The sequence below is a fragment of the Erpetoichthys calabaricus genome, chromosome 17 (genome assembly GCF_900747795.2).
Source record: "Erpetoichthys calabaricus chromosome 17, fErpCal1.3, whole genome shotgun sequence".
Classification (NCBI taxonomy): Eukaryota; Metazoa; Chordata; class Cladistia; order Polypteriformes; family Polypteridae; genus Erpetoichthys; species Erpetoichthys calabaricus.
In genome coordinates this window covers 84,662,147-84,688,016 of record NC_041410.2, presented here as the reverse complement: position 1 = coordinate 84,688,016, position 25,870 = coordinate 84,662,147, and the positions used below count along the sequence as shown (strand labels likewise).

The following is a 25,870-nucleotide window of genomic DNA, read 5'->3' as shown; positions in this document are numbered from 1 at the left end:
CAACAGCTTTGTACCGGCGGTGCTTCGCATACTTAAAAGCCAAACAGCCCTATTGATTTGTTTGCTTTTCTCTATCTCTCTGACATTCTCTGCTCCTGACGCGCACTCCTTTGAAGAGGAAGATATGTTTGCATTCTTTTAATTGTGAGACGGAACTGTCATCTCTGTCTTGTCATGGAGCACAGTTTAAACTTTTGAAAAGAGACAAATGTTTGTTTGCAGTGTTTGAATAACGTTCCTGTCTCTCTACAACCTCCTGTGTTTCTGTGCAAATCTGTGACCCAAGCATGACAATATAAAAATAACCATATAAACATATGGTTTCTACTTCACGGATTTTCACCTTTCGCGGGGGGTTCTGGAACGCAACCCCCGCGATGGAGGAGGGATTACTGTAGGGTGTACCCTGGTCATTTTGCCCACCTAATCATCCCCTGTCTCTAATTGGCTATCTTGCTCAGCCCTTCATCATCTAATGGGTCATGTGCGGTGAGGCGGTGAGCATATTGGCACAAAAATGGCCGGTGTTGTATCATCCAGGTGGGTGCTACACATTGGTGGTAATTGAAGTGGCTCCCCTCTGTTTAAGCACTTTGAGTAGCGAGAAAAGCACTCTATAAATGTAATTTTTATTATTATTAAAACTCTTAATGACCAACAGTCAGGACACTGACATGTTAACGGACTCCTTTAAGGTCATACAATAAGTTGACCCTCACTCTTTACATGTTCAAAATGAACACAGCCTTTTATAAGAACATGTACACGCTTATTTTAAAATCCGCAGCTCATGATGACTGCTCTTCATTCACCGCCTTAATTTCATCTTTTATCTTGCAGGGTCCCCAAGGCATGACAGGTGGATCAGGACAGCCCGGCGCCGTAGGAGAGAAGGTAATCCATCTTTACAGTATGTGCCAGGCCGAGTCCAGATTGTGCACCACAGCTTCATGTCTAGTCTCTGCCCGGCTCTCCACATCAGTCGTGATTTCTATAATGAAGTGTCCAGAGCCTCAGACAGATCCTTTCAGACCCTGCTTCTCGGATCTTGCACTTTCTGGTCCCGCTTCCTAGACCTGGATCCTCAGTTCTATTTAAAATCTTACATGTATGTGTGTGATTGGGGAAATCACAGCTCCAGGAGGACTCAACAATTAATATTGTAATGTCGGTGAACAGATAAAGGTTAGAAAGTGAGCCAGAAAAACGGTCCAAACCGGGGGATCCGAAATAACGGGCGTCTAAGACAAAAAAGTGTGGTCAAGGACTAGAGCAAAAGTCTCTATAGCAGAGAAAACAAAGTTTGATTAGCGACTAGAAATTTGGGTGTTGAATCTGCAGCTCCTATAAGGAAGTATTTTTAGGGATGAACTTTTATCAAAGGTTACGACCTCAGATGACACATTCCCTAACAACTGGTGCATTTGGCCTAACGACAGGTTGCCAAAATGACGGCGACCATGAAAACACAAAATGGAAACAGTCCAGAAAATATTTTAGCATCAAAAATGAAAAGGAACAGAACCCCACAATGAGTGTCAAATAACAAGATGTGATACGGTATAGCCTACACAAATCTCTCTGTTTTAAAAAAAATTTGGGAAAGTTGGAAAGAGACAAGATGTGACTTTCTCAGAGAGACACTTTCACATCCCTCGAGATGAGACTTTGTGCCAAGAGATTTAACTAAGGCCAGGGCCGGAAAAAAAAGACAAAGAGTAGATGACAAAGTAGAACGTCGTAAAGAATTCAAAAACGTTGGCGCGGTACACATGCAGAGCAGGTTAGAGATAATGGAAGTAGGAAAATTCGAAAGTCTCAAAAAAAGGATAGTAAAGACTGCATTAGCGCAAACAAACGGAAATTTTTACCCTGTGAAATAACGGAACAGCGAAAAGAGATCGAATATATTGTTTGGATTTAAACTTTAAGTCGGAGACTTATAATAATAATAATAATAAATTTTATTTATATTGCACTTTATATTTTAGCAATCCCAAAGTGCTACAGAGTAAAAATAGAATAATAAATAAAAACAGAAGAATCTATAAAAAACTTTAACAAAATGACTTTCTAAAAAGATGAGTTTTTAGGTTTCGCTTAAAGGCCTCGGTCGACTGTGGGGCTCTCAGGTAATCAGGGAGGGCATTCCACAGCCTCAGCGCCACAGATGAAAACGCCCTGTCACCCATGCTGCTGAGCTTAGTTCTGAGGACTTGAAGAGTGTTAGTGTATACAGAGCGGAGGGAGCGTAAGGAGTTATGAGGGGTAAGGAGTTCATGTAGATAAAAGGGGCATGTCCATAAATGCACTGATGGGTAAGAATGGAGACCTTGTACTCTATTCTGAATGAAACAGGGAGCCAGTGAAGGGTTTTCAGGATTGGGGTGATGTGAGCATGCTTTCGCACCCTCATCAGGATCCTGGCAGCGCTGTTCTGAATATACTGGAGTCTCTGGATACTCTTGCCAGGAATCCCAATGAGGAGCGCATTACAGTAATCCAGCCTGGAAGAGACAAAGGCATGGACGAGCTTCTCTGCATCTGCCAGGGTGAGTAATGGGCGGAGTTTGGCGATGTTCTTGAGATGGTAAAAAGACGACTTACAGAGATATTTGATGTGGGTGTCAAAAGTAAGTTGGGAGTCCATTCTAACACCCAAATTAGTAACAGATGTGGAAAGAGGAATATTTTGGCCAGAGAAAGTAATACTGGTGATGGTAGAAGAGCGAAGATGATGTGATGTGCCAACTAAGATGGCTTCTGTTTTGGATCTGTTCAACTGAAGAAAATTGAGCCTCATCATTGCCTCTATCTCCTCCAGGCAGGTAGACAATGTAGATGTTGGCAGAGGAGCAGTAGAGGAGGTGGGAGTAGTCCTGAGGTAAAGCTGAGTGTCATCGGCATAGCAATGGAACGATAAACCATGTCTGCCAATGACAGTTCCAAGGGTAGCATGTAGATAGTAAAAAGGATAGGGCCCAGCACAGAGCCCTGTGGAACACCACAGGTGACGTTGTGGGTGTGGGACTTTGCGCTGCCAAGGGCGACATGCTAAGTTCTGCCAGTCAGGTATGATGTAAACCAATTTAGAACATTTCCTGAGAGTCCAATAGTGTATTGCAGGTGGTGAAGAAGGATGTTATGGTCTATTGTGTCAAAAGCAGCTGTCAGGTCAAGGAGGATAAGTAGTGAAGGTGAACCAGTATCTGCCGTCATCAGAAGATCATTGGTGACCCTGACCAGGGCTGTTTCGGTGCTATGGCCAGGGCGAAAACCAGACTGAAACTTTTCAAACAGATTATTCAGTTTGAGATGATCATGAAGTTGTGCTGCAACTATTTTTTCCAGAACTTTGGAGAGAAATTAAAGATTGGAGATGGGCCTATAATTGGAGAGAACTTCAGGATCCAAGGTGGATTTTTTCAGTAGAGGTCTGATGACAGCAGTTTTTAGTGCAGAAGGAATATGGCCAGCCAGGAGGGACTGATTTATTATCCTGGTGATAAGTGGAGAGATGGCAGAAATGTTGGCCCTCAACAAGGGTGAGGGGAAAGGGTCCAGGGAACTAGCAGACTTGCAGATCGTCTAATTCGTGTTGCCATCAGGGAAAAAAAAATTAGTGTTTCTTCCCAATGAAGAGGCGTATCCACGAGAATTAAAAGATTTGTTGTTTGGTGAAAATAAAATCCCGCAAGAGAAAATTTCAAGCATGCCCACGGTTCAATCATTCCTCATTTGTGTGAATGCTATTGTGAGACTCATTTCTTGTAGAGAGAAAGAAACGATATTCACTCACGGGCAGTTATTCATTGTGTTGTCACGATGCAATTCCAAACATGGAAACAAAATTCAATGCAATATTGACAAAAAGGTAAAAGAGAAAAGAGATTGAATGTATGGACATAGGAGATATGACAGAAGTGTGCGAGATGCAGATCAGGCAGCACGGCAGCAGCAGCAGCAACCAGCAGCTGATCGAGCAAAGAGGAGGTAAAAAAAAAACTATTTGTTTCCAATTGTATCGCTGTTTAAGAGGGGGTGTTGGAGGAGCGACTGCATCACCTTGGGGTGCATTCATCCCCCCTCTTCACAACGCAAGCAGCATAGACGTGAAGTGGCTGGCATGTAGCGCAGGCAAGGGAGGTTGACGAGCGAAGCCCCCTAGATCTGAAAAAGGAAAATAAATACGAGACCTTGTGAGGTTTTCAATTTTTATCTACAAACTCATATAACCAGGAAGCGCAGAGTACAGACCTTTTATACCATCATGCACTGCGCACTTATCCTGCGCTCACATGCTCTCGGACAGACGGGAAATCCGAGTTTCCGAGTCGGAAATTCCATGTGAACGCATTACGAACTCGGAGCTACAAGTCGGACAATTTGGAAGAAATCAAAGTATTTTCACACATTAATTCTGCAGACGTCGGCCTGTCGTTTAGTGTTTAAATAAAGATGTCTGGTTGAAAAAAAAAAAAAAACCACCACGTTGGAAATATGCAAATCCTCAACTAGGATCAGGTGGTTGCTAGGCGACAGTGGGGAAGAAGGGCGGAGACCTTCCATGTAGTGAGTTTCTGTGCACAATGATGTTTGTCTTCATCCTGCACCATTGCACTTCTTTTTCTTTCTTTTAAATGTATGCGTTCGTGATGATGTGTGTGAATGAGAAGCATAAACAGAATTGATTGTACCAGCATGATATGGATTATCTACTTTGTGCAGCTGCAGAAACGAAGACGGGGTAAACACGAAAGTCTGTACGAGGATCCCACCCTGATTTTTATACCACAATCCTTCTATCCATTGTTTTATTATTATTATTATTATGGCTCGCGTTTTTAATTCTCCATCAATTATACGGCCCTGGTTTGATCTTCTTCTTTCCAATTGTAACTGAATGTGTGTCAGCATTGACTTTCATAACTGGCCCTCATTCTGATATTTACTTGTAATTAGATGTTGGCTGCCATTTCGGATGCTCTTTATTAATCATTTTGCTTCTGCACAGCATGACAGCATCAAAAATGTGACAAAGCTTGCCAGCCACTGCTTGGCTGCTGCAGTAGATCCATTGTCCCTTTTGCTTATCCAGACTGTTTTTATCAATTGTCCAATTCATCCATTTGGCTGAGTTACTTCCTCTGTGTGTGGCGCCGTTATCAGATTATAGAGATAAAAGAATAAGGAGTGAGGCGTCTTCATTATAAGTTGAGGCAGGGCATGCAAAATGGTAGCAGGCTTTTTGTCTCTAATCAGTAAGAGCAATGGCGCAGCTCCAGCAGACCATACCTAACATCTCAATTCCTCACTTTGCATTGTAAAAAGCCTTCAGAGGCCCCGACCGGATTTTTGAACCCTTATCACTGTCCTAACACTTAGTTTCCAAGTATGAGAAAACAGTTGTGGCTGTTTGCAAGTTCTGGAAAGTGGATAGAGAGAGCGGACCACCACTGGACAGCCATCCTGGTCATCCATGGGGCTGGAGGGGGACAATACAAAGGCTTGTGTTTCATGCTTCTGTGGTTCTCTTTCCATTCAGGGTGAAGACGGAGAAGCTGGAAACCCTGGTAACCCTGGAGAAGCGGGCCCATCGGTGAGTATGTTGTAATTATGGGGGCAGAAGTCACCAAGCGTGGTCATTTGGTCCATTTGAAGGGTATATTCCTTTTAAGAATCGGTTTGTATACCCCCAAAGCATTTTAATTGAATTACTCCAAGTACTGATGATCTCATCATTACTTGTGAAATGATTGAGGGGTTTACAAATATTCAGTATGGCGCCTTTCCCAGTGATTACCATCTGGTAGAGATCAAATGCTTTGCAAAGTTCATTAATGTATGCAGATAACTGGTTAAGTGATTTCTTCTGATGCATAAAGAAATATATTTGGACTCCTTTGTTTAGGTTGGCACAGTGAATAACTAACATTATCGTCTCGATGGATCCACATCCCATGTTGTAACATGGCCCACTGTTTGCAGGTCCCCCCTATGTCTAGATCCTCAAAAATGTGTGTTTTATTTTAACAGGTGGATCCAAACTGAATATTATACAGTGTATCCAGAAAGTATTCACAGCGCATCACTTTTTCCACATTTTGTTATGTTACAGCCTTATTCCAAAATGGATTAAATTCATTTTTTTCCTCAGAACTCTACACACAACACCCCATAATGACAACATGAAAAAAGTTTACTTGAGGTTTTTGCAAATTTATTAAAAATAAACAAACTGAGAAATCCCATGTACAGAAGTATTCACAGCCTTTGCTCAATACTTTGTCGATGCACCTTTGGCAGCAATTCCAGCCTCAAGTCTTGTTGAATATGATGCCACAAGCTTGGCACACCTATCCTTGGCCAGTTTCGCCCATTCCTCTTTGCAGCACCTCTCAAGCTCCATCAGGTTGGATGGGAAGCGTCGGTGCACAGCCATTTTAAGATCTCTCCAGAGATGTTCAATCGGATTCAAGTCTGGGCTCTGGCTGGGCCACTCAAGAACATTCACAGAGTTGTCCTGAAGCCACTCCTTTGATATCTTGGCTGTGTGCTTAGGGTTGTTGTCCTGCTGAAAGATGAACCGTCGCCCCGGTCTGAGGTCAAGAGCACTCTGGAGCAGGTTTTCATCCAGGATGTCTCTGTACATTGCTGCAGTCATCTTTCCCTTTATCCTGACTAGTCTCCCAGTCACTGCTGCTGAAAAACATCCCCACAGAATGATGCTGACACCACCATGCTTCACTGTAGGGATGGTATTAGCCTGGTGATGTGCGGTGCCTGGTTTCCTCCAAACATGATGCCTGACATTCACACCAAAGAGTTCAATCTTTGTCTCATCAGACCAGAGAATTTTCTTTCTCATGGTCTGAGAGTCCTTCAGGTGCCTTTTGGCAAACTCCAGGCGGGCTGCCATGTGCCTTTTACTAAGGAGTGGCTTCCGTCTGGCCACTCTACCATACAGGCCTGATTGGTGGATTGCTGCAGAGATGGTTGTCCTTCTGGAAGGTTCTCCTCTCTCCACAGAGGACCTCTGGAGCTCTGACAGCGTGACCATAGGGTTCTTGGTCACCTCCCTGACTAAGGCCCTTCTCCCCCGATCACTCAGTTTAGATGGCCGGCCAGCTCTAGGAAGAGTCCTGGTGGTTTCGAACTTCTTCCACTTACGGATGATGAAGGCCACTGTGCTCATTGGGACCTTCAAAGCAGCAGAAATTTTTCTGTAACCTTCTCCAGATTTGTGCCTCGAGACAATCCTGTCTCAGAGGTCTACAGACAATTCCTTTGACTTCATGCTTGGTTTGTGCTCTGACATGAACTGTCAACTGTGGGACCTTATATAGAGAGGTGTGTGCCTTTCCAAATCATGCCCAGTCAACTGAATTTACCACAGGTGGACTCCAATGAAGCTGCAGAAACATCTCAAGGATGATCAGGGGAAACAGGAGGCACCTGAGCTCAATTTTGAGCTTCTTGGCAAAGGCTGTGAATACTTATGGACATGGGATTTCTCAGTTTTTTTTATTTTTAATAAATTTGCAAAAACCTCAAGTAAACTTTTTTCATGTTGTCATTATGGGGTGTTGTGTGTAGAATTCTGAGGAAAAAAATGAATTTAATCCATTTTGGAATAAGGCCGTAACATAACAAAATGTGGAAAAAGTGATGCGCTGGGAATACTTTCTGGATGCACTGTATATAAATTAGTGTGTGTGTATTAGATAGGTTTGCAAAATACTGGTGCCATGGCTAGGGTTATTCCTGTCTGGTGGTCAGTACTGCCAGGATAGATAGCCCCCCATGGCCTCTTAAAATGGGTTAAGCAGATTGGGGGAAGGTTATGTAATGTGGATTAAACAAAATAAATTTTCCCTTACAAAAAAATTAAATACTCTTTTAAATATATCACTACCTACATGACGGGTATCAAACTCCAGTCTCTGGGGGGCCGCAGTGGCTGCAGGTTTTCATTCTAACCATCTTCTTCATTAGTGACCAGTTTTTGCTTGTAATTAACTTCTTTTGCCTTAGTTTTAATTAACTTGACTCTGGCCTTTTAGTTGTTTCTTATTCCTTAATTAGCAGCCAAACAATAACGAGACACAAAACAAACCGCCACATGACCAGCTTACCTGTGCCCATCACACAATATCTGAAAATAAAGAAAGGTGAAAATCTCAGTAAGGCTGATCTCTCAGGCAGGCCCGGTTCTGCCAGTCGTGCAAAGGGTGCATGCAACAAAACGCAGGCTCGGCGCGGGGCTCGTCTTTTCCCGTCGAAAGTCGGTAACTTGCTTCAAAGAAAAACGGGCAAGTCACAACACGTGAATTGTGGCAGCTCAAGTACGTAGCACATTAATCAGAAGGTTTTGTAGTGTTAATCGGAATTTTACTGATGAATTAATTAAACTTGTCGCCGATTCGTTAAATGCGTAAGTCAAGTTTTCTTCTACTTACGAAGAAATTTTCTTTAATTTTTTTTGACATTAAGGAAATTGGGAAAATTTTTAATTTTAAATACACTGGTTTAGAAAACGAGTGAAGGTATTATAGGGTGAGGGGGCGGCCAAAATTAAATGGCACGATGGTGACTTCACCTCTAGAACCGGGCCTGTTCTCAGGTCACCAAAACATTTTGACGTTCTTAGAAAAAACAGAAAAATCAACAGTTTCAGAAATGTCTGCTGTGGCAGAATGAGAGCAGCAACAAGCCATGGAATTAAATAACGGGTTCAATTAACAGCAAGAATCAGCTTCTCATTAAGAAAGTGTTTGGAGTGAAATTGGCTGGAGTTTGATGTTCCAGTTTAGCTGATCATCTGTTGGCTTGTTTCACGTCTCATTTCTGTTTGGCTCTCATTTAATGAAGAAAGAAATTGACTCAGAGGACTGAATCCTTAAAATGAAGGGAAAAAGAGATAATTAGCAGTGAAAACTGGTCACTGATTAAAAAAAGGGTCCGAATGAAAACCTGCAGCCACTCTGGCCCTCCAGGCCCAGAGTCTGACATCCCTGACCTATATGAACATATTTTGACTGCAAACTTGGGATCACGGACTTGAAAAGATTCCGAGGTCAAAATGAGTTATTCTGTTCCATTCTTTCTATTTTTTTAGGGTGGCAAGGGGGATGTAGGAGAGAAAGGGGACTCTGGTCCCCCTGGTGCTGCTGGACCACCCGGATTGAAAGGACCTCCAGGTGAAGATGGCCCCAAAGGCAATCCAGTGAGTTAATCTCCTTCTGCTCTTCTTTTCCCTACTAACCCCTTTACTGGGATATATTGTCCAAGACTCTTATTTTGAAATGCTCTCTGGGGGGCAACTATCCCTTTGAAGTTTTCTGTGTGGGTCTTAGTTGAGTATCTGGAGTTCCTTTCCATCACGCTTGTTTGGTTCCTTATCCATATGTGTCTAAATTGCGTTTTGTGCCATTTGAATGCTGCATACATGCAAATAACACAATAATTTACCAGTCATTATAGTTTTGCTTTTGATTATCCTACTCATTGCAATGTCTAATTTGCCAATTGGCCACCCTCCACAGAAGGAAACCATAACCCAAAATGGCGGACATGGAAGAGTTGCTTTCCATCGCGCTTGTGTTCCTTATCCATATGCGTCTAAATTGTATTTTGTACCATTTGAATGCTGCATACATGCAAATAACACAAATAATTTGCCAGTCATTATAGTTTTTCTTTTGATTATCCTACTGTTCACAATGTTTAATTTCCCAATTGGCCACCTTCCACAGAAGGAAACCATAACCCAAAATGGCAGACATAGACGAGTTCCTTTCCATCGCGCTTGTTGTGTTCCTTATCCATATGCATCTAAATTGTGTTTTGTACCATTTGAATGCTGCATACATGCACATAACACAAATAATGTACCAGTCGTTATAGTTTTGCTTTTGATTATCCTACTTATTGCAATGTCTAATTTCCCAATTGGCCATCCTCCACAGAAGGAAACCATAACCCAAAATGGCTGACATGGAAGAGTTGCTTTCCATCGCGCTTGTTGTGTTCCTTATCCATATGCGTCTAAATTGCGTTTTGTACCATTTGAATGCTGCATACATGCAAATAACACAAATAATTTACCAGTCGCTATAGTTTGCTTTCGATTATTTTGCGCTTATTATGGGATTGGATCCAGCTCATTACAATGTCTAATTCCCCAATTGGCCACCCTCCACAGAAGGCAACCGTAACCCAAAATAGTGGAAATAGAGGAGTTGCTTTTCATCTCGCTTGTTTGGTTGCTCACCCGTATGCATACACGCACAAAAAAGGGAAATAGTTTACGGATCGCTATAGATTTGCGGCACAGGATGGTGGCATTACCACGCCTTCAAGAATGTTTTTCGCCGATATGCATGCATGCCTATTGTAGTTGAACATCTACGTCATATGCAATTCCAGTGTGGACAGACATACTTTTGTAAACGATGTGAAGCGACACTAATGTGGGCTGAAATCGTTTTCATTTAATACCCTTAGCGACGTGAATTTAGCCAAATAAGACAAATAAGAATTTGAAGAACACTACTGTATATAAAAGAACTTGTACTTTAAATGCATTCATTTTTCAAACCCACTTATTCCAAGTCAGGATCACAGAGGGGGCCTCCCATCCCGAGGTTAAGTCCAGGACAGGTAGAGGGGCCAGTCCCTCGCAGGGCACACTCATCACTCGCGCCAATCCACCGAACACATACGTCTTAGTACTTGAACGAAAAGCTGAAATATCCAGAGGGGGAAAAAAAATGCTAACACGGCACAGATGGTGACGAGGACGGGATTAGAAATGAATCTCCTGCAGCTGCATGGCAACTGAGCTGTGTTGTAGAAAGTAATTCATTCCAATTCTGAATGCTGAACTTAGTATTTAACTTTGTTCCATTACCATCAGGCCTCTGTCTCCAGGCTGACTCTATAACAGTGATGGCTCTCTTAATGGTTCTTTTTATTATTCCTGTTAATGCAGGTGGTTTTAGGTCCTGGAGAGATTCTAAGAGAATTATAATCAGAAATGTACTAGCTAGAATAAAATTATTCCACTTAGGTAGCATTAAGAATCCTCTCATCTCATTTTCTGTAAGCACTTTTCCTAATGAGGGTCACGGTGGCTGCAGGCCAAGCAGGTCAGCCCAGACTTCTCTGCACTCCCCTTCAGATTCCAACTCTTCCTGGGGAATTCCCCAGACATTCCCAAGATAAGCATGTCCTGGGGTCTGCCCAGTGAGACGCATCCGGAGCAGCTCTAGGGTGGAGTTGTAACAGGGGGACATCCTTAGGACTTGCCCAAACTGGCTCTCCTCAAATCGGGAGGAGCAGCGACTCAACTCTGAGGCTCTCCCGCCTCATTGACCTCCTGAGCACTCGATCATGGAATGTCAGTCCAGCCACTAGGTGAAGAAACTTCAGCCCTGCTACTTGTACTCACACTCTCATTCTTTCTGTCATCGTTATCCACACCTCATGACCACAGGTAAGAACAGGCCAGTAGATTAGCTGGTTCCTACCAAGAGTTTTGTCTTGAGACTCTGCTCTCACTTCACCACCATGGACTGGTATAGCGTCTGCAGGACAACGGCCTCTCCAGTTTGCTGGTTTATCCAATCATTTGTGAATAAGATCCTGAAATACTTGAACTCCTCCGCTAACGACAGACGTTTCTCTGTTATCTGGAGAGAGCAAACCACTCTTTTTCGAGAGAGAACCATGACCTCGGACTTGGAGGTGCTGATCCTCATCTCAGCCGCGTCACACTCAGTAGCAAATGGCTCGAGTGAATGGCGAAGATCACAGGAGAGGCAAAAAGGACATTGTCATCTGCACAAAGGAACAACACTACCCTTAGACACCCCAACTGGATGCCCACACACATCTCTGACTGCTCCTCGATATCTTGTCCATCAAAACCGCAAACAGGAATGGTGACAAGACACAGCCTTGACAGAGGCCAGCACCCATAGTGAACGATTTTGACAATTTTCTCTGCTTTCTTTTCCGGTTTTTATTGTGGTGGGCACCACCATCTGATTGAGGCATTGTGCGGCCACCTGGGATGCTCAAATGAAGGTGGATGGCCCAGCTGTCCACAAGACCTACTGCGTTGAATCCTCTAGAACAAAGCCTGGAAAAAAATGAAGAATGACTTAAAAACATTTATGTTAGTTAGAATGCTCAGCTGAGGACACCGTCACATGCCCACCCCGTCCCCAAACATGAAAGGACGCAGTCATATGCTTTTTTTCTCCCCCCCCCCAAATGCTGTGGGACACCACTGCATGCTCTTTTCCCCAAATCCACACAAGTAGACTGGGTTAACGTATTCCCACACACCTTCTAGCAGCTGCGCCAAGGAGAAATGCTGGGCAACAGAAAGAAGGGTATTAACAGTAAAGGATGGAGGCATAAATCCAAAAAGGCACCGGTTTAGCTGTGGGACCAGGAACAAAAATGTCACTCCTGGGATGACAAGAGCAGGCCTCTAATTTCCAAAAATGATCAAAAAGATGGTATTTCTGCTAAAAGGAACATTAACAACTCCAACAGTGGACGTTCTCTCGTGGCATGGAGTGCACCCAAGTGCCCAGCCTTTTGGGTTTTGGGAACCCCACCCCCTTCATGTTGCCACATAATGCTGCTACCTCATTGATGCACGCAAGGCCTTAAAACGTGTGGAGCTGCACCTCCATTTGGGTCCATTGCTTGCCCTGTTGCGTCCGTGAGGGTATTCTGTCCAGACTGTTGCTCTGCCCCTCGTCCTTTTTCTCCTCTTTAATATTCTTTGCTTCACAGCAGCTGATTTCACACCTGCTCGGCGTTCCCTTTCATGTTTGATGTTGCATCTTTTTCTCCATGGCAACACAGCAAAAAATCTTTGATGCTTGTTCTTCCCTTTTAAAATTGCTTGAGATCCAGATTTATGGAGAATTGCAGCCTGACATCTCCATTTTCTAACGCCTTGTTTTGGCCGTTTCCAAAGCCTTGTGGTTTTTAAACTAATGCCCCATGTAACCATTAGCATCCCGTGAAGCACCTGTGGGCTCCATCAGCTGAAACATGCAGCCCATAATAGAAGAGCAGCACTGGGAGAGAATTGTAAAGCAACACTGTCTCACCAACCCCAGCCCTGGTACCCTCCACCAGCACTGCCTACTTAAGGTCAACCATAATGGCACAAACACTACTGCTAGGAGGTGCCAGCGAGGCATGGCAGACCACACTCATTTTACTTGTGAAGGTTCGGCAGCCAAAAATGGGGGCAAATTAGAAGAAAATTATAGCAGGGGGCATTGATTTAATAATTTACATGCCCTAAAAAAATAAAGTGCTGAATGGACCACTCGCTTTAAACGAAGATTTTCCATTTTACTGTTAAACAGCAAAGTGGATTGAATTTGGCTTTGTGGGCATTGATTAGCAGGAAAATACTCTTTAATGCCAACATGAAAACAGATCTCTCAATTCCAAATATAACACACAAAATAATTGATTGCGAAAGTAAAAAAACCTTTCACGTCAATATTGAGCTGATGCCCCTTTGTCACCGACACATAACATTGGGTTCATTTTCATGGAAATGAGCTGCTGGTCTTCAGTGCTGGGATAAATGGTCGAGCCCGATGGCACCCCATAAAGTTTGTGAATTTCCCCTTGGGATGAATAAAGTGGGTAACAAATTACAGTTCACAGTGGACTTCTACCTGTCATATAATGCCTTTCATCTATCTATCTATCTATCTATCTATCTATCTATCTATCTATCTATCTATCTATCTAAAGCTGCGGCTTACTCCTTTTCCCCATACAATTGCTACATTTTATTGTCTTACCCCACTGAAGAAAGGGCACTCACTTTTTAAAAAATCGAGTCTCCATAAAGTACAGCCAGGAAAGAGTAAATCTGCCAAGTGTTCTGTCTTGCTGGCTTCTGCAATGCCATTCATGGTGTGTGTGTGTGTGGTTGTGGTCACTGCTGGCACTGTGGATCACCCTCTCAATTGTCTTCTCTCTTGTCACACTTGTGCCATTTTGCCTGTTATGTGAACTCCTTTTCTTTAAATTATCTTTTACTTTTGGGAAAGAAGGAGAGCAATGAATGAGCAAGTTATGTGACCAAATATTTTAATATTCAAGGTAAGGTAAGGTAAACCCCCAGGTTATAATTTCTCCATTACATATACATAGCAGATAATTTTAATCTATACTAATTAATAAAAGGCAAAGCTCTTACTGACTCACTGACTGACTGACTGACTGACTGACTCACTCACTCATCACACTAATTCTCCAACTTCCCGTGTAGGTGGAAGGCTGAAATTTGGCAGGCTCATTCCTTACAGCTTACTTACAAAAGTTAGGCAGGTTTCATTTCGAAATTCTATGCGTAATGGTGCATAACTGGAACCTGTTTTTTGTCCATATACTCTAATGGAGGAGGCGGAGTCACGTATCGCGTCATCACGCCTCCTACGTAATCACGTGAACTAAAAACAAGGAAGAGATTTACAGCACGAGTCAAACGTGGGAACGAAGGTAAATGAGGTTAATTTTTGAGTGTCTTTTAATACTGTGTAAGCATACATATTAACACATGTGTAATTAAACGTGTGCATTTACGGGGTGATTTCTCAGGCTTAAAAGCTGGCCTTTTATTAAAAAGGTAAATGCTAACTGTTTTCATTCTGAAGGGCACAAACCACGTTGGATTTTGTAATGATAGTTGATTAGTAAGGTCTATTAAGGGATACTTACAGAATGATTAGTAATACCTGTGAATGCCGATGCAAGTAGGAGAATGGGCGTGAACTAAAGAACGATTAGTAACTTGTACAGTAAATGTCTCTAAAGTCTGTCTATTAAAAAGTTATTATATCTTTCAATCCTGTGTATTGATTAAACTACGAACCTAACAAGATCACTACATGGTGTCAGAAGTGGCGGATTGGAAGAGGAATCTGAAGAAGAGGTTCAGCTTTTGAACGAGTCGCGTGTCTGTGAGTAACCCGAAAACGTGGTCAGAAAGCGCTAAGACGTTCTAGCAAAAGAGAAAAAAAAATATGTTAGGATTACAGCCCCCACCAAATCTCCAGTTAAAGGGAAATGTAGCTGAAAATTGGAAAAGATTTAAACAGAGATTCGAGTTGTATCTTGCTGCGATTGAAGCAGATAGGAAAAGTGAAAAAATGAAAGCGTCTATGCTTCTACATGTAATTGGCGAAGAGGCGCTAGAGGTGTATAACAATTTTCAGTTTGAGGAAGATGGAGACAATATGAAATTGAACAAAATAGTTGAAAAATTCGAAACGTATTGCAACCCAAAGCGCAATGTGACGTTTGAGCAGCACAAGTTTTTTTACATGTTTCCAGAAAAGCGGAGAAACAATAGACCAGTATGTGACGGAATTGCGTAATAGGAGCTGTTCTAAGAAGAAACCGTCAAGACATCAAAGGACCAATAACCTCTAATCAGAACACTAACACCAGCGAAACAAATATTAACGAGAAAACAAGTATAAATCAGGAAAGAACATCTCAACTGCAAACACAATTAACCAGAATATCAAAATGTCAAGTAAAACCACCAGAACGACTCATTGAGACATGTTGAGGATTAAAGGAACATTTTCAATTAAGAAATGCTGAATTCCTTTAACAGTTGTGCTTTTTATACATAGTTTGAATGCTGGATGTATGCCTGAAATGTTCTGGATAGTTCAGTTGTTTGAAGTGATAAAGAATTAAACGTGTGCATTTACGGAGTGATTTCTCAGGCTTAAAAGCTTGCTTTTTATTAAAAAGGTAAATGCAAACTGTTTTCATTCTGAAGGGCACAAACCACGTTGGATTTCAGCCGTTAAACGCGCAAAAATGTCGGTACACCAGATAAATAAGCGCAACATATTATCAGTTGTATTGTATGCTTACAATACATATAGAAATGTGTTAATCGTTAACTAATAGTATGGGATGGTGTTTTTCGACTCGCACCTTGATTTAAACGATTGCATGTCTTGGTGCGTTTGCGTAGCTTATTGTCAATATCTTTACACTGTAAAAACTTGAGGTCTCCGTGACCCCTTGAACCCTTGGATCAGACGTCAGACACCAGATAAAAGTCCAATTATTATTTATTATATAATAATAATGTGCACCAAGCACCCTCCACTCCACAATACTCATATAATTAATCAATACACAATACAATAATCCTCCACACTCCCAGACACTTTGCCACCCTTCCTCCCAGCTCAGCTCAGTGTACTGGGCTTCCCAGAGTCCTTTTATACACCCTGACCCGGAGGTGTTCCCATTCAACAGTCCACAGTTCCTTTTCCCTTCCGGGTCAGGGTAAACAGTCCTTTTCTTCAACCCGGGAGCACATCGTTTCTTCCTGTCATGTGACCGTGACGTACTCCCGGGTTATAGGGCACATGCGAGCCTACGAGCCCCCCTACAGCGACGCCTGGTGGCCCCCAAGGTATCCAGCAGGGCTGTGTATAAAAACTACATAGTCCATGAGGCCCTGCTGGAACTCGGGGCATGTCCACGCTGCTGGGAGAGCTCCTCCTGGCGGCCTGGGGGTGAGGGCCGGAGAAAGAAGCCGGCAATCTACCACAACACCTGTTTTTAAGACTTATTGACTGAAACGGGCTTTCATGAAAAAACTTAGGGCTTTGCTACAGGATACACCCTCCACAAGTTAAGGAAGTAAAAATAAAAGGTATATATTTCTGTTTTATTTAAACCTTTTAAGTTCGTATGCATAGCCCCATTTGGCTGTTTTAGGTTTTTTTTTTTTCTTCAGTAATATTTAATCTCCTTAAAGAAAAACAACATATGCATTTTACTTTTTTTGTATCTCTTTAGTAATATTTTAGTGTAAAAGGATAACCAGTATTTAAACCTTTTATGTTACTTTATAGTTATTTTACACAATGTTGAAAAATTAATAAGAAAGCTACATATTTTGGCAGTTGCTGCTTTAATTTTCAATGAAATGAAAAAAGCTCTCCAAGAGAAAACCTCAATGAAGAAGAAACAGTTTGCACTATCTAAAAAGGAGAAACCCTCATTTATAAAGGTTTGCTGCAGATGACTTAACTGAAAATAAATGAATAGTTCCTATGTGTATAATACATATTTATCTATTTTACTTATGCCTTTATTCCACCAACTTACAACATCTGAGGTACAATTTGTTACATTACTTTTGTTTCTTGCAGCACAGGCAGGTGAAGTGACTTCCTCAGGGTCACACAGTGGTGTCAGTACCAGGATTTGAACTGACAAGCTCCGGGTTTGCTGAAATATTACTGAAGAATGAAAAAAAACGAAAACTGGCAAATAGGGCTATGCATACAAATGTCCATCCATCCATTATCCAACCCGCTATATCCTAAATACAGGAGCCAATCCCTGCCAACACAGGGCACAAGGCAGGAAACAAATCCCGGGAAAGGTGCCAGCCCACCGCAGGGCGCACACACCCACACACCACGGACAATTTAGAATCACCAATCCACTTAACCTGCATGTCTTTGGACTGTGGGAGGAAACCGGAGTACCCGGAGGAAACCCAGACAGACACGGGGAGAACATTCAAACTCCACGCAGGGAAGCGAACCTGGGTCTTCTAACTGGCACCTTTCACTGCACCACCATACTGCCCGCATACAAACTTAAAAGGTTTAAATAAAACAGAAATATATACCTTTATTTTTACTTCCTTAACTTGTGGAGGGTGTATCCTGTAGCAAAGCCCTAAGTTTTTTCATGAAAGCCCCTTTTAGTCAATAAGCCTTAAAAACAGGTGTAAAGCTAAACTTGCAGCACCGCTATTCAATTACACTCGCCTAACGCCTCTCCTAAGGGGAGATACTGTGGGATCTGGGCATCAGTCAAAGCACCAATCACAGGCCCGATTAGAAAGCGGGAAGCTGTGATTTGTCGTCTTCCTCCCATGTAACAATCACAGCCCGTGTTACAACGCACTATGTATATATGTATATGTGTGTATATGTATGTGTATATATATGTTGATATGTGTATATATATATGTATATATATGTGGATGTGTATATGTATATATATATATATATATATATATATATATATGTATATGTAGATATGTGTATATGTAGATATGTATATATATATGTATATATGTATATGTATATATATGTTTACATAACCTCTTTAACACACTACTTCTCCGCTGCGAAGCGCGGGTATTTTGCTAGTTATGACATATAAGCCTCTTGTGAAATATGATTTTACCATTTGTGAATGGGATAATGCACACAGATCAGCAGCTTCTGAAACACCCAGACCAGCCTGCCTGGCACCAACATCCATGCCACGTTCTAAACCTTTCTTCTCCATTCTGGTACTTGGTTTGAGCTTCATCAGATCATCTTGACAAGGTCTACATGCTGAAATGCCTTGAGTTGCTGCCATGTGACTGGCCAATTAGATAGTTGTGTTAACAAGCAGTTGAGCAGGTGTACCTAATAAAGTGGCCAGTGAGCGGAAATGTTTATCCCAAATTAACTGTTGGTAGTGTTTTCTTTTGGGTTAGTACAGCACAGGCAGATAAAGTCACTTACTTGGGGGTCTCAACGTGTAGCTGAGGTAGGAATGGAATGAGTTTAAGGCCCATTGCCTTAGCCACTGCACCACACTGCGAGCCTGTTATAATGTACCAGACTTGAGGGAGCTGGCATGGCAATGGGCACTTTCCTCATCATGGCTGTGGACAGGTATCACTCAGTTACGGGGGACTTGATTTTTTTTTTTCCCAGCGGTGGAGTTGTTTCGCAGGTTACCATGTTCACAAAAGATGCTGAAACATGAGCGAGGCTGTAGGCAACAGCAATAAATTAGGGAAAGAAACTCGTCAGAAAGAAAGAAATCAGATAAACAGGTGGCTTTTGTAGATGCCACCAACAGTTTTTTGGGTTTTCTATATAAGTGGATCAAAATCAGAGAACGGGGTGAATCTAAAAGAGATATGGAGGGTGGGCTTCACTCTTTCAGTTGACCTTTATTTGCAAGCCTGTGTGTTGTGTGTAGCAGCCATTTTCAAACCCCGAAATTGGGAGAGCTCTCCCCTAGACTTTCTCGTATACTCAAATATGGGGATGACCGAGTATACACAATGCCAACAAACCTGGCACTGCTTTAAAAAAAGAGGCAACAAAGAACCCTAAGAGCAAAAGGAGTTGTCTAAAAGGCAACCCCCACCAAACAAGTCCCAATACACAATCCAAAGAATAATCCAAGAATAGAGAGAGGAAAATAAATAAATAAATAAATAAAAACAAATCCTGTATACTCACACAGAACTCCTTCACAGCTTCAATGGGCCACTCCTGAGCTTCCTCTGTTCTCATCTAACTAGCCAGAGGGAGGGCTCAGAAGTGGTGACATCAGGGTGGCCACGCCTCCTGGGGCTCCACCCACAATTTCACAAACTGCATGAGAGAACATTAATTTACATATTGAAACAACAGATATAAATTCAATAATTGGGGGGAAAAACCTTATGTAAATCAAGAAATAAAGACCAATCAGTATTATAGTACATTATATACTGTATATTATACATATTATTAAACTACAAGTGAAATGAAGTGAAATGTTTCGTTACTAAACTCCAAAACTGTGTATTAGAAGAATATCTAAAACAACTTATTTATTAGTTAACTGCTAGTACTACTTAGGACATCATGTAGCTCTGGGCTCTCTCCTCATTTAGGATGACAGACGCGCCCCCTCAGACTTGTTGGGATGGTTGGCATCATTGATCATTTTCCTTGCCCTGGCCAGACATGGCATGGTGTAGAAGTTCTGGAAGTCAGAGTGTGCACACCCATTGATGCATTCAGCGATCCACACCACTCTCTGCACAGCCTTGAGGTCCTGCTGCATTTCCAAACCAGGAGGAAGTGCTTCCTGTCAGCGTACTTTTGATGGTGGATTTGCAGAAGTTCTTTAGTGTCTGGAAGGGCAGCCTAAAATCCGTGAGGCGTCTGAGTTGGTAAAGACGTTGTCGGGCCTTCTTCACCAAGATGTCAAAACGCTTGGTGCAGGTCAGTTTGTTTGTGATGTGTACACTGAGGTATCTGAAGCTGCACACTTAAAGGATGTTGGCTTGTGCTGATGAGTAAGCCTGTTTGGGTGCCCATATGGTGTAAACTTTATGGTATGCCTCAAGTCATCATGCATGATGGCATGTGCAGATCCATAGCAGTTATCCAATCATGAAGAAACAACAGAAAACGTAATCCAGTTGGCCTTTTCCACCATGCATGTGGGCTGGTGCGCACAATGTTGATGGTCGGCGAGATTGCGCTTCATCGGTTACACTTATTTTTCCTGCTTTAAACCTTTCCACCTACTCAGACTTTTTGTTGAGTCCTGAGCTAACATTCTTTGGTGAATTTCAGCGGGTTTCACAACCTCTGCCCAAAGATAATCCTCACTACAGCGTGTTGTTCAAGAGCTGCGCAATCCCGCAGCGGAGCGTCCATGACTTCAACTAAACTAGCTACAGAGCCCTTGCAGTGCGTGTTCCAACTACCCATAAGCCATTGCGAACGTGTTGCGCTGCCTCAGCTTGTATCTGTTGCGGTTGCCACATAATTTTCAAATTAGTTTTTACATTTTCGATTTACAAAACTCAATCAACACGATCTCTAGGTAAAATGGAAATAGGAAAGCTAACTCACATCTGAAGTCGTACAGAACGTTCCTCCATTTTAACACAGACAAGGTCACAAATTCCAAATGCCAAATGCTCAAAACTTTGTACAGCGTGATCTGCTTGAGATATCCGAATTAGAATTGAACTGTCTTGACAGATTTTAATGAAGAATAAAAGCGTGAAGAAAGGCAGACATACAGTAGCTATCACAATAGGTGGTAGCGGTTGCCAAATACGATTCACACTGTACGAAAACATTGATTTGTTTAAATTTATTATCGGAGACACCAGGAACGCACCCAGCCTTGACCCAGCACGCACACACTCACACAAACAGATACAAACATGGGTGAAATGAATTGATGATAAAGAATATATTAAAGAAATAAATCAAATATAGATGGATATATGTATATAAACTATTCTGTATTTCATAACGGTGGCGCAGTGGGTAGCGCTGCTGCCTTGCAGTAAGGAGACCTGGATTCGTTTCCCGGGTCCTCCCTGTGTGGATTTTGCATGTTCTACCCGTGTCTGCGTGGGTTTCCTCCGGGTGCTCCGGTTTCCTCCCACAGTCCAAAGACATGCAGGTTAGGTGCATTGGCGATCCTAAATTGTCCCTGGTGTGAGTGTGTGTGTGTGTGTGTGTGTGTGCGCGCGCACCCTGGCCGTGGTTTGTTCCCTGCCTTGCGCCCTGTGTTGGATGGGTCCAGCAGACCCCCACGACACTGTAGTTAGGATATAGCGGGTTGGATAATGGATGGATAGGATGGATTTCATAACAGTATGCTGGCTGTACAGCAGTAGACAGGAAAGCTCTGCAGAGGTTAATTAATATCCACGGCAGAGAAAATCATTGGCTGCTCTCTGCCCTCCCTGGAAGGCAGAGCCAGGAAACATCATTAAAGACCCTCCCCATCCTGGCCCCTCACTGTTCACACTACTGCCCTCTGACAGGCGGTATCAGAGCATTAAAAGTGGAACAAAAAGATTTACAGATAGTTTTTATCTAAAATTTTAAGAACTCATAGAACTGTTTTTTTTTCCTCCAGTATGCATGCCGATTACTTTAGTGAATAATGATTTTCTAACCCTTATTTATTTATGTATTGTATTTATTTGTTATTGAATGTGCGCTTTTTATATTATTTGTTCGTCGTTGTCGGATGTACTTGCACAGTTTACAATTTCATTGCACAGGTACAATGACAATAAAGGCTTCCTTCCTTCCTGTTAAAACACACACCGCGTACACAAAACCCCACCCGAGTTTTCCGGACGGCAATAATTATCTACCAAATAAAATCTGACGAAGCACAAAACGGTTAACGATAAACACTCACAATACAGTCCACAAACAGCCCGGTCCTACAGTGAAAATGAATCGAGATGCTAAGTGACAGTTTCCTGAATGTTATGAAACTTCTGCCCTACGGTGTTTCAGTAGCTGCGTGACGATCAATGGAAGTTGCGAGCGCTCCCCACGAACAAGCACATAAAACTAATAAGAAACTGTAATCCAACTGTATTCCGGATGTGGAGCGAAGCGTGGAAACACAAAAGACAGACGATCCACCTTTACATTTGATGGCTTCTTCTAACGTACCTTTAAAGTCCGCGCCACATCTTATTTCCCCCCAGCAACCCCAGCGGCACCTTGGGGCTGCTGGGATTTGTAGTTTATTTAAATAGGGCTGCCACAAGGTGCTTCACGAATTAAACGTGAGCGCACCTGAAAGGATGAATAACTGTTGGAAAACAATAAAAGTATTAAATAAACAAAGATGAAACATGATCCAGGGCTAAACGTCTGGCTAAATTATTAAGACTGGCACCCTAACTAGGGTTGATTCCTGCACTGCACTCAATGCTGGTGGGATGGGCAGGTGGTTTTTTTTTATCACAGACCTTAATGATCAACAGTTTCTTCTGGGTATTACTCTTCATGTTAAACAAAGGAAGATCGGTAAGGAAAAGCTTCTCATTTAATGCTAGTGACAGTAATGTTATAATAAAGCACAACAATGATTTGTCGTTATATAGTGCTCTTAAGAGTGATGTAATGGGTAGTGCTTCCGCCTCAAGAATCTAGAATCTTAGCTTTGATTCCCACACTTGTTCATTGTCTGCATGTTCTCCCTGTGTCTTTGTGGGTTTCTCCAGGCAATTGTTTGGTCTTCCTCCTACAATCTTTAAGGATGCGTGTGGATAAAGATCAAATGGATATGCTCAATTTAAGCAATTTGATGCCATTGTGATACAGTGCTTAGTATTCTACCTTGGTGGCTCCATTGTCCTGGGTTCAAGTCCAGCATGCAGCCATTGTCCATGTCACATATATACTTTTGGTTATGCCAGTTTTTCTGGCCACTAGGTTGGGGTGTCCATAAGTGACCCCACCATCTAAAGTTGACCAATACTGGCAGTATCGGCTTAGCCCCTCAGTAGCCTTTGAGAATGGTATGTTACATTTAATAATGGCCGTCCAGATCCTCACTGCATGTATTGGTTCTGCCCAGTGTTGGTTACCAATGTCCCCCACTTACTGGTTCTTCACCTGACTGCCCACCAAGGACCATCACTATGTTTCCTGGTGTTCTTTTCATTCGTTCTATCCATCTCTGAATGTACCATTTTTGTCCAGTTCAGACCACCCAGGTCTCTCACTTTATTTCACTAAGACCCTGTCCGCATTTTCTCAAACTGCCTCTGTCCACTTCTGAGCCCCGCGGTTCATCCATGTTTCTCCTCACTCTCTTCTGAGTTAGGCCTCCTGCCGTGAAGGGTTATTAGTGTGCCTCGTCTCTCTTGCCACTCTTATTCTGGCCGGGCAGGGGGTCTCAGTGCTTCAGACCGCTCACCGACTGCTTCCTCTATTGATTACTTCTCAGTTGTATCCAGCCTGCAGTGGCAAATTACAGCAGCCTGAAAACTCATTCGCCCCCCGTCGCTTATGGATTGCTGGGATTCTCGGTGTTTAAGGAAAAAATTCTATTCAGAGTGGAAAAAAATCAGCTGCCTTTAATCGGTCTTTCCAGCAATAAGCATGCAGATGTGATGGGGTCATTTAGGGTGAGGAGAGACAGAGCTCCTTCTGTGCGCATTGGTTATTTATTTATTATTATTATCTTCACATCTTTTCTTTGGAGCTGTTTGATTTGTTCCTCTTCAGTACAGACCTCATTTCCAGGTCCAGAGGCGTCTCTGCATGCTCTGTTCTAATGGAGCCACGTGTGGCGGGGTCTGTCAGCTGCCAACATGCCTGTCAGGCGACTAGGATTTAGAGGGACTTTCAGGGATTTTCACTTGTACTGATGGCCACAGGCAAAAAGGGCAGCAAACCAAACTCAGTAAACAGAACTGGGAGCTGCAAGGAGGAGGTGACTTCAAACAGCAAGACCACAAACCCCGGGGGGCTCACAGCTGATATCTGCAGGCAGATCACTGACAGCTCTGCAAAACGGAACAGTGCCAACCTTTGAGTCCCATAACTATCTGTCTTTGTCACCAGACGAGCGCTGTCAGTCGTGTGGCCAGCGAGCTTTCATGCGCTTCCTTGTTCATCAGTCCCTCACCCAAAAAACTCGGGGGGGGGGGGGGGGGGAGAAACAAATGAAAGAGGAGGGGGCTTCTCTGTAATTACGCCGATGGACAACTCCTGAGTGCAGCTTCTTCTTTAAAATGTACACTCTACTAATGCACTTTCTTTGTCTTTTTTAATTACAGGGTCCAATTGGATTCCCAGGAGATCCTGGTCCTCCAGGGGAAGCCGGGCCAAACGTAAGCCTTCATTTTTACCCTTGTCATGGTTCTTGTTGCCAGCAACCATTAAACTGAAAATGATGACATGTCAAGAAATCAATCAGTACACAGATAAGGCCTGGTGGTCAGCCGCCATTATAGTTCTACACTAAGGAAAAGGCCTCTGTCTGTCTGTCTGTAATAATAATTAATAATTCCTTGCATTTATATAGCGCTTTTCTCAAAGTGCTCAGCAATTGCAGGTTAAGGGCGTTGCTCAAGGGCCCAACAGAGCAAAGTCCCTATTGGCATTTACGGGATTTGAACCGGCAACCTTCTGATTGCCAGTGCAGATCCCTAGCCTCAGAGCCACCACTCCGCGTCTATCTTATCCTGCCTACTACACTAAAATTAGTATCTATCTATCTATCTATCTATCTATCTATCTATCTATCTATCTATCTATCTATCTATCTATCTATCTATCTATCTATCTATTGTGACAGATAGGGGGCGCTATCGTCCCCTTGAACCCTCAGACCACACGTCAGACACCAGATAAAAGTCCAAATGATGAATTTATAATAATAATAATGTGCACAAAGTACCCTCCACTCCACAATACTTAATAAACAATACACAATCAATAATCCAATACAACAATCCTCCACTCCCAGCAGCTCAGTCACCCTTCCTCCCAACTCAGCTCGCTGCTGGGATTTTCCAGAGTCCGTTTAAAGTTCTTGACCCGGAAGTGCTTCTGATCCCCCCAGTCCATGTGATTCTTAGCACTTCCGGGTCAGATCTCTTCCGTTCCCGTGATTGTGAAGTACTTCCGGGCTATATGGAAAGTACAAGTCCCTGGGCCTCCCTGCAATCTATCTATCTATCTATCTATCTATCTATCTATCTATCTATCTATCTATCTATCTATCTATCTATCTATCTATCTATCTATCTATCTATCTATCTATCTATCTATCTATCTATCTATCTATCTATCTATCTATCTATCTATTGTTGCAGGTGACTGGGGGATTGGTTGGGGGCGACCCGGCTGGGACGCTCCGGAGGACCGGAAGAGGGTTTGCGCCTTCCCCAGACCACGTGGAGGAGACCACCCTGGTTGCTATGGGGACCATGGGTACAGAGCTTTGAAGCTCAACCCTGTAGGGGCCCATGGTCACCGCCAGGGTGCACCTCAATGCCTTTGGTGCTCCAGATGCTTCCCAGAAATCTTCCACCGGCACTTCCCCAGTGTGGCAGAAGTGCCAGCTGCTCACCCAGAAGCACCCCAGTTATCCCCGCTTATCTTCCCCCCAGCACTTTCGGGTGTGGCGGAAGTGCTGAGGTCCAGGGCTCCAAAGGCATTGGGGCGCCCCCTGGCAGTGACCATGGGCCCCT

General features: G+C 42.9%; 1 protein-coding gene across 4 annotated transcripts in view; it reads left to right on the top strand.

Annotated features, from left to right (window-relative positions):
* Positions 1-25,870, top strand: part of LOC114667466 (collagen alpha-1(XI) chain-like) — a 377,917-nt gene that overhangs the window by 307,474 nt on the left and 44,573 nt on the right. For all 4 annotated transcript variants that reach the window (XM_051920865.1, XM_051920864.1, XM_051920867.1 and 1 more), the window contains 4 exons: positions 841-894; positions 5,546-5,599; positions 9,119-9,226; positions 24,452-24,505. In XM_051920865.1, the coding sequence (XP_051776825.1) occupies positions 841-894; positions 5,546-5,599; positions 9,119-9,226; positions 24,452-24,505 (270 nt within the window). The remainder of the gene's footprint in view (positions 1-840; positions 895-5,545; positions 5,600-9,118; positions 9,227-24,451; positions 24,506-25,870) is intronic.